Source organism: Onychomys torridus, chromosome 4 (assembly GCF_903995425.1).
Source record: "Onychomys torridus chromosome 4, mOncTor1.1, whole genome shotgun sequence".
Classification (NCBI taxonomy): domain Eukaryota; kingdom Metazoa; phylum Chordata; class Mammalia; order Rodentia; family Cricetidae; genus Onychomys; species Onychomys torridus.
Window position 1 is genome coordinate 77,250,642 of NC_050446.1, and position 14,278 is coordinate 77,264,919.

At 44.7% G+C, this 14,278-nt stretch overlaps 1 protein-coding gene across 3 annotated transcripts in view; it reads left to right on the plus strand.

Moving 5' to 3' along the window:
* The window catches only part of Pamr1 (peptidase domain containing associated with muscle regeneration 1), an 86,674-nt gene that overhangs the window by 51,027 nt on the left and 21,369 nt on the right, over positions 1 to 14,278 (plus strand). For all 3 annotated transcript variants that reach the window (XM_036186095.1, XM_036186094.1, XM_036186097.1), the window contains 3 exons: positions 1,550 to 1,664; positions 3,510 to 3,727; positions 7,124 to 7,231. In XM_036186095.1, coding sequence (XP_036041988.1) covers positions 1,550 to 1,664; positions 3,510 to 3,727; positions 7,124 to 7,231 — 441 coding nt within the window. The remainder of the gene's footprint in view (positions 1 to 1,549; positions 1,665 to 3,509; positions 3,728 to 7,123; positions 7,232 to 14,278) is intronic.

A 14,278-nucleotide genomic window follows, 5' to 3' on the forward strand; every position in this document is an offset into this window, starting at 1 on the left:
GGGGTCTGTGTGGAGAATAGAATGCTGGGTGTTAAGGACATATGCAGGACAGTTTGGAGGAGGCTGGACTGTCACAGGGGTCCACAGTGGAGAGCAGCAGATGACATTCTCATGGTGGAACAGGGCAGTGGTCACACATCTCAGTGAAGAGATGGATTAGACTTCTTAGGCAGTCACAGAAGCCTTGGGTCTCACCCTCTTTCCCTAAGACCATATCCATGTTTCTACTGTCATTTTGCCATGGACAAACACCCACTGATACTACTATTTTTCTTACTAGCTTTGGGATTAGCTTTTCTGAGGGTTGGCTCTGGAATAGAACTACTGTATGTCTGGAGTTTATGATACTGCAATTTCTGTATAGAACCAGAATAGATCAGTTTCCCTTCTGATGGTCTACATAGTAGATATTTTCATTTGCTGAGATCCGACTGTCTCTGTGACTTCTCAGCTCTGCTACTATTGTGCTGAAGAGCCAAAGACAGTATCCCAGTGGATGGGCACTGCTGTGAGCAAGAAAGCTTTGTTGTTATTGTTGTTTAATAATGTCTTGTTCTGTAACATGGGCTATCCTTAAACTTACAATCTTCCTGATTCAGCCTCCTTGGGTGTTAGGATTATAGGTGTGCATTACCACACTCAGCCCAGTGAACCTTCATTTACAGCAACAGGGAATAGACTGCATTTGGCTCTTTGAGTCACAATTTGCCAAGATCAGGTAAAGAAAACCATTTATTTATATTACTCAAGTGAATTTTTTTTTTCAAATAAATCACCTGAAAATGTTTACCACAGACCCTTTTACAAAAATAGGGTGTATATTGCCATGAATAAATATACAGTTCAAAGAACATCTCAGTTAGGGACTTCCAAGTCTCAGGGTTGTTCTTGGAAACAGTTTGTGGGACCAGCAAAGCAGGGATGGGAATGCTTCTGGCTCTTGCTTCTGCTTCAGCCAGGAACTTGTCTTTTAGCCATGGTTTGCATTTTTAGTTGACAGACCTAATGAAAGCTTGAACAGGAGAACATGGAGGTAAGAGAAAAAGTTATAACCATTAATCTAGCTCACCTCATGGCTCATGGATGATCATTTGTCTTTTCTAGCATCGTGGGTTAAGGAAGCATTTATCAGTTGGTCACAGAACAAATCTCACAACAGGACAGATGAACACATCCATCGTCTAACTGGGTGGGAAGAAGGGAGAAGTGATGCTGGAGAGTCCCAGCCTTGTGTGGGAGGCAGCAGGAGAGGGAATGAAGTCACAGAGAGGCAGATGACAGATGTCGTGGACTTTACATCAGGCACTAGTCTCTCAGTAACAAGACTGGAAAACTGAGATGGTCTCACTCTGTCCCACATGACTGGGCAGAATAAAGAAATCAATTGATGCAAATTCCCTAGATTAAGAAACATTAACTCCCTTCTTCCTTTTCCGCTTTCATTTGGTTGTTGGGGATGTGACTGAGGCAAAAGGCCCTGTTGGGGTTTCTCCAGTATCTCTTCTCTTGACCCTGTTGTCCGTGTCTCCATCTTGTCTTCTCTTCTCAGGGTGTGGCCAGGTTCTTCGAGTCTCAAAGGGTCAGATTCTGCTGGAGAGCTACCCCTTAAATGCCCACTGTGAATGGACCATTCATGCCAGACCTGGGTTTATCATCCAGCTGAGGTAGGAGTAAGCGCCTGTAAGGAAACTGAGATGGGATGGAGGGTTCTGTGTCTGGGTGACCAGAGATGAAACATTGACACTGTTCTTGCCTCCAGCATAGTCTCACCTACTCGAAGCATGTCTCTTCTTCCTTTCCAGCAGGATGGAATGTTTCCATCACAGGATTTCTGGGGCTATTGTTCTTCTCTAACTAGCAGTGAAGGGGAGATGATTAAAACTCCTGGTTCTCTGGGGTACAAGCTTTCAGTAAGTATTTTCTGAGTGAACCAATTCATGCCAATGTTGCCATGTGCCAACTGGCTTCTTAGATGGCTTCCTGCCCTTCAAAAGGGGTAACATGTCGCCAAAACTGACAGGGAGAAGCAAATTAGACCATTTCCTAAATCCTCCTGTACCAAACCAGACTTGATTTCCGGTGCCCCCACAACCTGAGGACCTGGGCTTGGGAATGAGACTTGATGGTTGGCTTTTCTGATCTAAGGAGCCAGTGAAGGGCCATCGTCTTCCTGCTTAATGGACTCTGGGCTGGGTCTGTGGTGTTAAATATTACAAGTTAATATTTCAGCAGTTCAGGGACCAAGACAAATGGTTATTTCAGAGCCTCTGAGAGAGTCTCCAAGACTCAGGGCACAAAAATAAACCTCTCCTAAAATAAAATGGAAGAAACATGTCAGCTATTCAAGAGTCCTAGAGAAGCACAGAAACATGGGATTTCATTCCATTTATTTAAATATGGGCCTCCTGGCCAGGGACAACTAAAATGGTGGGAACATTTGGAGGCACATGTAGAATGTTTTGCCCAAAGCTCAATGGTCATCCCCAATGCTCCATTTGCAGCACTAACTGCATCCATGCTGCTCTGCAAATCTGTCTTCCTGCCTGCAAAATAATCTCAAACCCATCCCCCCGAGATAGGTCCTGGATCTGGCTGCGGCTCTCTGCTTCCACTTTGACCAATGCTACCATTTCCTCCCTTTAGACTGATCTTTGTGCAGTATAAATCCAACCATCAGTCCATTGTTGAAACCTGTCAATGGCTGCCTACTGGATTTATAATGAAATCTGAACTCTCCAGAATGCAGGATGAAACTCTGGCTCTCCTTGTTGGCCTTAGCTTTCATGTCCCCCCTCCCTCACAGCCTAGCTCTCACTGACCCCCTCCATCCCTCACAGCCTAGCTCTCACTGACCTTCTCCCTCACAGCCTAGCTCTCACTGACCCCCTCCCTCACAGCCTAGCTCTCACTGACCCCCTCCCTCACAGCCTAGCTCTCATTGACCCCCTCCCTCACAGCCTAGCTCTCACTGACCCCCTCCATCCCTCACAGCCTAGCTCTCACTGACCCCCCTCCCTCACAGCCTAGCTCTCACTGACCCCCTCCCTCCCTCACAGCCTAGCTCTCACTGAACCCCTCCATCACAGCCTAGCTCTCACTGACCCTCCCTTTATTCACAGCCTTGCAGTAACTTTGACTCTCTTTCAGGTCCTCATACATGCCACACTCATTACAGTCACTAGGACTTCTGCACTTACAGATTCTCCTCCCTAGACCACCCTTACCCATGACCTTCCCAAGTCTGACTCCATGGCATTACTTAAATGTTGGCTCAGATATCAGGCTTTCGGAGATGTCTTAGTATAACCCTGACAGCAGCCTATTTTCCTCCATCTTTCCCCCCTACTCTTATATGGTTTATTCTGCACCTGTCCCTACTCCCATTCTTTATTATCTGTTTTCTATATTAAAGTGTATCTCCATGAAGTCATCTGATCTTGAGTTCACCCCCAGGGTCTCAGGTCAGACCTGGGTCCATCTGCTTCTTCTGTCACTCTTCCCCCACACAGGTTTGGCATGTTGAGCCTGGAGTTTGACTACATGTGCCAGTATGACTATGTTGAGGTTCGCGATGGGGATAACAGTGACAGCCCCATCATCAAACGTTTCTGTGGCAACGAGCGGCCAGCTCCCATCAGGAGCACGGGTTCTTCCCTCCACGTCCTTTTCCGCTCTGATGGCTCCAAGAACTTCGATGGATTCCATGCAGTCTTTGAGGAGATCACAGGTAAAAAGCACAGTGACAAATGATGCAGTAGAGCACTGGCTCCCTAAAAGAACCTTTCTAGGTCTCCTTGTTCATCTTCATTCAAAGTTAGGATGCCCAGCTCTCAGAAGCAGCCTACGTAATGAGGGAAAAAATAAGAGGAAAGATGAGGACTTTCCTTCTTTTCCTTCAGCAAAACTCACCCAAAACTGGAACAAGGAATTATGTCTTCTTCATCCAGAGGAGGTGGCTGCATTCCACATGGGCTGTGTTGTATATTGGGGGGTCACACAGGTATGAGGGTGGAGCCTAGGCTTTCATTAAAGCTTTTGACACTATCAATCATGTGAAGAGACCACTCGTGGTTCAGAGTGCTGGCTTTGTGACCAAGTTATGTGATTTTGGGAAAATTCTTCTGCCTTTCTGGGCCTCAATTTTCTAAGAAATAATAAAAGGAAGAAAAGATGGGCTGGTCTTTAAAGACACTCTGGAAGAAGAAGCTTCCACTGTCCAAGCACTCATGACCACCTCAGCCAGGAGTCTGCAAATAGGCACTGCAAGTGTTAAGTACGAGCCCATGCTCCACTAATAACTCCCACTTGTGTTCAGGCAAGCGACCCTAGTTAAACTCAGTGGGTCACAAAAATAAACAAAACCAAGAAAGACAGGAAAGCAGGAAGGGTTTAGCAGGAGGAGGAAGGGGCGTGAAAGGCTGAGAGCAGATGTAAAAGTGATCAAAATGCACAGTATCCATGTGTGGAATTGTCAAAAAAATTAGAATTAAAAAATATTTATTTTATGTGTATGTGTATGTGTGTTTGGTCTGCCTGTAAGTCTGTATAAAATGTGCATGCCTGGTGCCCACCAAGGCCGTCAGATCACCTGGGACTGGAGTTACAGTCAGTTGTGAACTGTCATGTGGGGTCTGGAACTTGAACCTGGGCCAATGCTCTTAACCTCCAAGTCATCTTTCCAGGCCCAGAAATATATTTTTTAAAGTCTTAAATTTAAATGCCATTTACTTGATTACTCCAAGTTCAACTTCAATCCGGCCCTCTTTGGTCATATCTGGAGGTAGGCTTGACCATCTGGACAAAACCCTGAATTCTAAGGAGTCACTTCAGCTCTCTTTATTGTGAGTCTGGATTTCTCATGTTTTACACAATAAGCTTCTGCTTCAAGGTCCGTTTTGAAAGTCACCGTGTAAGAGTAAGGAAGAAAGAACAAGCGTGCAGTGGGATCTGGTTATCAGAAGGCCGTGGGAGGAAGGGCTAAGGTGAGAGCCTCAGGGAAGGAGGAGATAAGAGGTCTCAGAATCAGGCTTCTTCAGCCATGCCCTGTGTTCAAGACCAGCATCCTGACTGCCGAGCCCTCACCTCCTTGAAGACGGTACTCACAGCAGCTCTCTGTAGTTGTTCTTTATTATCTGAGGGTCTGGTTCCTTCTCATGCTGTGTCCTATGGAAAGATGCAGTGTTGCTGAAGTGGAGTGTGGTCAGTCTGTGGCTAGCCCCTCATTCCACAATGGCACCCTGCGGAGTAGACTGAGGAGAAGCATACGTGGATGTTTGGAACATGCAGCTGGAGCTGGCTGGCAAGGTAGCCAGGGTGGACAGCGGCAGGTCATTAGCTTGTGGCCCTGTGACTAAAGAAGCATCTTCCCCCTCTGAGGGGCGCTGGTGAACAGCAGGCGGTACCACCTCTTGTCCCTCAAACACTGCCAGCTGTCGGCTTACCCTTGAGTTATTCCCTCTGGCTAACGTCACTTGTCCCAAACTTGTGCTTTGAAACTGCCCTGCATGCCTTTCCTACATTCTCTCTTCTCTGCTGCCTTTCTCTTTCTCCATTGAGTTCGGACTTTGCCCTTTTGCCAACTACCCTGTAGCACTTCTTTTGTTCCCCTGTAAACGGCCTACAGTATGCTTCAGGATGTAGTCATTGTGTATTCCCCTTTATGTAGCCTTGATCTGGTAAACAGGAAGTCCTGTGTGTCTCTCTCTCTTCAGGGCCCTCACTGCTACTTCATTGAACTGAGCCCAGGGATATAGTTCTACATAAGCATACACAGATTTAGGAATGAGGGCTAACACATATACTAATGTTTTCCATTGGCAGGGAAAAAAAAAGTCCCTTAGATGCTCAGGAAGCCACAGGTTCAGAGCTTCAGCAAGATTTGAAAAGCCTGAACACTATGTGTGTTCTTGAAACTTCATATGTGCATTAGGCCACTGAACTAAGTTCTGCAGCACAGAGGTCTGACCTGTTGAGTGGCACTTCTTGGGGAGTCTAAAAAATACCCCATCTAATTCTGGCTTAATGAAGCAGTGGTTTAGTAGGGTTTCTTGCAGGAACATGGGTGAGAGGTTCCTTACAGGAACTCTGCCACTTTGGAAGCATATCCCAGCATGGTGATGATTCCTGAAGGCTGAGTCACTGGAGTTGCCTGTGCAATTTGCAGGCAGTGCACCACAGAAGAGTCTCCCTTTCTCCAGCATTTGTTCGCTGGTTGTATGACCTCGAGGAGGAGCCTGCCGAGTCCCTGTGGGAGAGATAATGCATGATGCTGCTTTCATTGGTATAATGCTCCTGTGTGTTTGTCTTCTGTGTGTGGGTGTTGTTGGTTATTTTTACTCTTTACTTTTTGGCTCTTTGGGAGCCTGCCACCCAGCTCCCAAATAAATCCACACGGAGACTTGTTCTTACTTATAAATGCTCGTCCTTAACTTGGCTTATTTCTAGCCAGTGTTCCTTAACTTAAATTATCCCATCTACCTTTTGCCTCTGGGTTTTCTACTTTTCTTACGTCTGTATATCTTACTTTCGCTCTTACTCCATGGCTGGCTGTGTGGCTGTGTGGCTGTGTGGCTGTGTGGCTGTGTGGCTGTGTGGCTGGTCCCTAGCATCCTCATCTCTGGTTTCTTTTGCTTCTCGATCTTGCTTCTCTCTTTTTCTCTTTCTGTTTGTTCTATCTGCCTACCAGCCTCACCTATCCTTTCTCCTGCCTTGCTATTGGCCATTCAGCTCTTTATTTAGACCAATCAGGTGTTTTAGACAGGCACAGTAATACAGCTTCACAGAGTTAAACATATGCAATATAAAAGAATGCAACACATCTTTGCATCATTTAAACAAATGTTCCACAGCATAAGCAAAGGTAACACATCTTAAAATAATATTCCACAACATGTGGGTACATTGAACATACTGTTAGGTGGTTCAGACATGTTAAGCAGCATCTGTACCATCTGATACTTAATGTCACTGTGTTTTCTGCATTCTCAAATCACAGCATCATAAATTCTGTAGAATGAACAATAACATTGTGAGAAGTTGGGGAAAGCACATTGGCTCAGATTACAGGCTTGGAGAGATGGATTCCCTGTTGGTGGTGACATTGACAGATGCCTTTCTCTTTCAGCGTGTTCCTCATCTCCATGTTTCCATGATGGCACATGCCTTCTTGATGCAACTGGGTCTTACAAATGTGCCTGCCTGGCTGGCTACACTGGGCAGCGCTGTGAAAACTGTGAGTATGCCTCCTGGTGGGTTTTAAGGTATCAATGGGGGCATCCACAAGGATTTGGGGGCTTACAGTGCTCTGGTTTCTTGGTGTCTCCAGTGGTCTGTTGGAGATGGAACATCATACGGGCCTCTGAGTCATAGTTGTTGCCATCGTTATTGTCATCATAGTGTGTGTGTGTGTGTGTGTGTGTGTGTGTGTGTGTGTGTGTGTGCTCCTATGGAGGCCAGAGTCTGATGTTGGGTGTTTTCCTCTATCACTCTACTCCTTTTTTTTCTCCATTGACTTGGGACTCATTGATTGGCTAGCTTGTCCAGACAGCAAGGCTGTCTCCCTGTTTGCTTTTCACAGTGCTGAGACTGCAGATGTGTACTGTCATAATGACTTTTAAATAAATGGATGCTAGGAATCTAGTCTTAGACTGTCATGCCTTCACAGCAAGCATTTTACCCACTGAGCCACATCTTCTTTCTCTCTCTTTCTATGCCTCTTTCTTGGTTTGGGTGCTAGGGACTGAACCCAGGGTTTCGTTTATGCTGAATACAAGTCTTTCCACTGAGCTATGACTTTCTTCCTTGTGTCATGGATTGACTCTACTGTTAAATCGCTCACTCTTTGGTTCTTATGGACAAAAACAGAGCAATAGCAGCCTTCAGGAACCTGGGGCTCTTAAAAAATGGAAACCAGGAGAAACTAAAACAAATGACCCACACCAAAGCAGCAGGAATTTCTAAATTATGTTCTTGAAAAGGCAGGACACGATTCTCTTCTGATACTAGATTTGAGCTTTTGCCAGAGAGAGAACTTTGAACTGACTGAGTTTACACATACATATAACAGGGCATATCCTTTGGCCTTGGGAATTATGTGTCTGTGCTCTGTGGTGCTGAGGACCATACTGTTGGTAAAGAGGAACTTCACCATCATGACCAGAAATAATTTATTATGGTATCTTGTAAACAAGATTCTGTGTATAATGCATGTCCTAGCAGAAATTTGAGACCTAAAATTAGTGCCACTTTTCTCCAGCTATTGCTCTGCAATGAAATGTGCAGAATGAGATGTGCAGAGCAAGAATGAAGGTTTGAAGACAAGTGGAGGAAGGTAATGTCCTGAGCAGGGCTTCTCAAAATAGATCCAGAGATGGGGTGTGTGCAAGTAAGGCTGTAAGGACAAGCTCCCCAGAGGTGCTCTTATGGCTTGGGAGAACTGACCTAGAAATGGAAGGAAGTCAAGAAAAAAGCAATTTCAAGAAAAATCCTGGGCTCACTGGTTGGCAGTGGTGAAATATGGAATGTTAGTGAAGTGCAGGCACTGGGTTCTTCTATCCACACAGCAGCTAGTCACCAGCCAAGGCTGCCCTGGGGGAGAAGGGAAATGTGAACTCAGGCACGCTGTCTCAGTTAGCTTAACTGTCAACTTGACACCACCTAGAGTCACCTGAAAAGGGCGTCTCAGTTGAGGGATTGCCCAGGTCAGACAGGCCTGTGGGTGTGCCTGTGGGGTGTTGTCTTTTCTGTTCATTGATTATAGCAGGGCCCAGAATGGCACCATTCTCTGGACCTGTGTTCCTGGGCTGTAGAAGAAAGCTAGCCAAGCATGAGCCTGCAAATGAGCCAGCGAGTAGCCGGCCTTCTTCCATCATTTCTGATGCACTTCCTGGGCTAGGAGGGCATCCCCACTTGGAGGGCATCCCTGCTTGGAGGTAATGCTGCAAGGGATAGCAAGCCTCCCTGCCTTCAGGTTCCTGATTTGAGTTCCTGTCTTGACTTTCCTCAATGGTGTGCTGTGACCCGGAGGCATAAGAGTGATAAACCTTTTCCTCCCTCAGTTATTTTTGGTTAGAGTGTTTTATCTCAGCAATGGAAAGGAAACTAGAACATATGCCCAGCTTCCTGAGCAGATGCTCAGTGTGGTTCCAGGAACCGAGGATCAGTTTTCTGAAATCATACAGGCCACACGATTCAGTGGGGGAGGAAAAGGAGAGCATACGAACTGGAGGAATGGCTTCAAGGGCGGAGCACCATCCATGTCTTCTCCAGTCATTCTGGACTAGCACACACATGTTCTGTGCGCCTCTGCCGTCTGAGAGTCGTCTGGGAAGCTGATGTGTTCTCAGGCACATGTTGGCTAACATTCCTTAAGAACCCTGCATTTCAACAGTGGGTCTCCGAGCATGCCACTGTGCTCTGCTAAAATCTCTGGTTCGGCATGGCTTGCCGGAGTGTGTAGGAGGCTTAGAAAATGATGCTGAGATTCATGGACCCTCCCTGATTTGAGGCTTCTGTGTTATGTGTAAGGCAGATGAGAGCAATGTTGTTTCCTCCTTGTTTCAAGGATTTGTGTGTGCTGTCTCAACAACAGCAAGCTCTGAGATTCAGAAGGGAAATGAAGGGCAGGAAGGCTTCATTTCTGGATGACTAGCCACAGTTCTGATCAACAGAGGTAACACTAGATGAAAGCAAAACATGACCACATAAGCCAGACACCTTTAAGAACTGTTTCAGATCAGGAGAGAAAAGTAAATTGCTCCAGATGCTATGACTAAACTGTGCATGGGTGGCATGCAAGTCCAAAGTGGATTTTTCTGTAAAGTCATTCTATCAAAAGAAAAACAAGCATCATGAAAAAAGAATGTAGCATAAGGCATGTGGATTGTAGCTTGATTCACAAATGGTCTCCAATCACTTTAAATAACAGGCGAGGTTGGGATGTGGCTTTGTGATCGAGTGTTTGCATGGCATGGATCCTTAGCACTGCAAACAACAACAGCAAAAAGCCACAGACAAATGAAAACAAGCAAACAACCAAGCATCATGGGAGATGGTCAAGGGAATTAATTCTCCATTTCCAGTTTTCAATATACAGTTCAGAAACTGTAAGCCCTGGTACTGCATACTTGCAGCTGGGTGAAGAGTTGGGCATGGGCATGTCGTCCGTCATTTGCTAACAGCAGTCTGGGAAATTATATTTTTATTTATTTATTTATTTATTTATTTATTTATTTATTTATTGTAAGCTCTAGGTCTTCTTTTCCTGATAGGAAGTTCAGGGTGAATTCTACCCCATTCAGTCAATGAGACATCACAAAAATCCAGCCATGAAGTTTACCTGGTTATTTCTGAACAGATCTTAGCCATTGTTCATGGCAGTCTGTCCATGAGGAGAGTAAAACTGAGCAGGTGTGTGTGTGTGTGTGTGTGTGTGTGTGTGTGTGTGTGTGTGTGTGTGTGTGTATGTGTGTGTGTGTATGTGTGTGTGTGTGTGTGTGTGTGTGTGTGTGTGTGTGCTCACACGCACATGTACTTCTGTTTTTCTTCTGAGGACATCAATGGGCTGGAGCATTATCCCCAGAGGGAATTCTTTCAAAATTAGTAAAAAATGCAGGCAAGCATTTGGAGAATCCCCAAACTCCAATATACCCAAATTGGACCTGGCACTTGTTTCAAAGCAGTTTCAAGAGCACCAAAGCCAGCATGAATGAGAGTCCTGTCCTTTACTGATGTGCCTTAAACCTGGTCCCTGCAAATTCAGAGCCAGGAGATGCGCACGTTTCTCATAATTTGTGATATCTTGGGTGCAGATCTTACCATGTAGTGTGATGAGAGTCCAGGTGACTGATGACCTCTGCTCAACACTGAGTCCTTTCCTCCAAGTAAGGCTCATCTGCTCCTCTGTTCCAAACAGTCCTTGACATTAAATTTTCTTTTCACTTCTCATGCCTGTAATCTTGGAGTGGAATAAGAATAGATTTTTCCACTTAATTCTTGAAGAAACATATACTTTTAAAAAGTCAAATAGGGGTTTGAGAGGTCACTCCATGGGTAGAATGTTTGCTACACAAGTGTGAGGACCTTAGATCAAACCTTCAGAACTCACATATAGCCAGATGTATTACTATGCACATCTGTAATCTCTGTGCTCCTAAGGGAAAATGGAAGGTAGAGACAGAAGAATTTTGGAAGGCTGGTGGTCCTGGTGTCTGCAGTGTGTGGGGACAGGGGTAGATGGCAAGAACCAGTACTGGAGGTTGTCCTCTGTCTTCCATATATGTGCCTGGCCTGTGCATATGCACAGCATTAACATACACAAATGTACACACACACACACACACACACATACATCACACATGATTATTTTTAAGAAGTTGAGCAATATCAGGTATATAAAATAAAAATGAAATATTATTTTTCTCGACCCATCTTTGTTCTCAGAGGAACCACTTTGAGGAATGCTAAGTCTATGTTTCTCAGACTTTTTCTAAGTTAGTTATCTAAGTCATACTTTGAACCAGTGATTCTCAGCTCTGCCTTCCATATCCACACATACATGGCATTTGGAAATATTGGAAGATAATTAGGATGAAAACTGGGTGGTGATGCATCCTGTGGACTGAGGGGTGCTGCTGAGAATCCTTCAAGACACAGGACAGGCTCTGCTGCTCTTATCCAGCCTCAGTGTCAGCAGTGACAAGGTGGGGAGACTCTATTTTAAGCAAAAGTAGATGAAAGCACACTTAGGAATTTTCAATGTGTTGTCAATGTCCACAGCATAGACTTTTTCCCAGACAAAATGATTGTTGACTATTATATGGTGAATATGAAAATATGCATTCATCTAATCCTTAAGATAGACTTCTAAGTTCTGAGTATTTTGTTATTATGAAGAGATGCCATCAGATCCTTACATTATTTTGTTGTTCATATGGAAACTGAATTCCCAGATGCTGTACTGTTGGTTCAGAGGGCATACATGATTATATCTTTGAGAGCCATTGCTGAAAGGCCATGGGAAGATTTGCTTTTAAGCAATTGGATACCATCTAGGGTTGCAGGAATGGGTTCCTTTTCTCTTCTGATTAGAGGATTAAAAACACAGGAAAAGTTGGAAAGTCATCAAAGTCAATGTTTACTCAAAGAGGACCATTTTACTAGCGTTTACAAGAAGAAGAAAAAATTCCCCAGCCAGAGAAGCTGTACGGAGGAGGAGAATGGAGGAGAGAAGGAAAAGCAAAAGCCATACCACTTGAGTTAAGGCAGCATGGAGGGCAATTGTGCGCCAGCAGACACATGGGGCGGGTAAGTTTTAGAGGGGATGAAGTCCTGAGTGTCATGGTTGGAAAAGGCATAGAAGAAAAAAAAAGTTAGGCTTTTTTAAGTGATTTGGAAAAGTGGATAGACTGCGCTCCTTAACAGAGTATGCTGGGACAAGAATTCTGGGAAAGGAAAATATTGACACTCATCAACTGTTCTGCCTTTCTCTTTAGCACCATTTAAAGTGGTCCCGCCTTCCAGAGAAGGATGGTCTTTGGCCAGGTGATTGAGCGGACCATCTGATTAATTCCCTTATACTTAGGGTAGCTTGGAATAGTAGGGCTCTTCCCGGTCTGATATTTCACTACCTTGACCATAAGGAACTAGTTTTCCCTTAGGTGGGCCTTTATCACCATTACATCAAATCTGCAGGATGATCCTTAATATAACCGCTGCTCTTCAAAATAAGAACTGAACCTGTAGAAACTAGAGGCGATCCTCATCAAACTGGAAATGAATTTCTACTCAAAGGAACCCATCTGTCTGAGGAGAGAGTTCCTGATTAGATTCAGGTGGTTTGACTTCATTCCAGTGGTCAGGAGGATTGCTAAAGCCCCTGACAGAACAGCCCACAGATGTTAGCTCTCAGCCAGGCCTTCCCTGAATCCTTTCCCAAGGTGGAAACCTTCCCTCTACTCTTGAGTGACCTTCTCAGGAACCTAACTAGGGGGAATTGGCCCCTCCTTAGCCCTCAGGCTCAGCTAGTCTCCTGCCAACACCCTCAGCGACCTCCAGGATCCCCAGGCCACCATGTGAGAAAATGGGGCCTTTTCTTTCCTCTGAGGGTTCCTGTTTCATTGTATGGAGCACAAGGACAAAGTGAGTCTTCTAGTAAATGGTCTGAATCTTGTTTTGAAAGAGTGGAGAGTGAGAGATTCATCGCCTGTTCCAATTTCCATGTTGTCTTTGTTCCTCTGGCCCAGTTGACAGAGCTGGGCTTTCCCTCTGCATCCTAATGAAGGCCGATGAAATGGGCTAAATCCTCAGTCACAGTGTTCACACTGCAGGCTCTGACGCTCCTTGGAACAAAACAAATCAGTCTTCACCAATTAAAGGGAAAGAGTGGATCTGGACTTACTGGGTTTTTGGAGTCTCAGAAGGTTTCCCACTGGTCTGTCCCAAGGACCAGGGAGAAAGAGCAGGATAAGAGGCACACTTTATTCTTGAGCTTCAAAGCAGCAGCCCGAAGTTCTCATCTGAATGAGCCATTGGGAACTTTGGGAGGGTCCATGGAAACATAAAGCAAAAAGAATGGAGGAGACACCTAGTGGGCAGCAGCCACGTCTTCTCGTAGATGGGCAAGTGAAATGGTGTGGGGTTGATGTAAATAAACTCTCCTGAGATCTGGCAGGTGAGGCATTTTAAAAAATAGACTCGTCTTTTTTTTTTTTCTCAGTCCCAAAGGCTTCTTTTATCCTAAACGTATAGGAGATAGATACTCCTTTGTCTAATGGGAGGTGGTGTACCCCAGGGTGAAGGTTTTGGAATTCAAGGCTGGATGACTTTGGGTGGACTGTGAGTCTGCATTTCCCAGCCTGTCAGCCTCGAATGAGTGAGTTAACGTGTTTGGGCCTCCATTTTCCTGTTAGAAATTTCAGAAAAATAATAGGTAGTTCTCACAGAATCTCACTAAGATATGGTATGTGAAAGAAAAAAAGTGACTATATTTTTGACCTTTCTTCTTTTCATAATAATTTTATGAAATTATATAGATTTTATAATAATCTAATCTCATTCATAAAATAATCTTAATTTATTTTCAAATCCCCTTTCTTTTTTCCTACATAGCTACAAGATTTTTTAAATTTTTTACTGAAAATAGATTCTTCTCTCATACAATCCATCCCAACCACAGTTTCCCTCCCTCTTAATGTATAATTAATGGACCTTTATGTGATATTCTACACATGTATATGGCATTCATGGTCATGCCCATCTACTCTTCAGCCCTTTCCTTCCC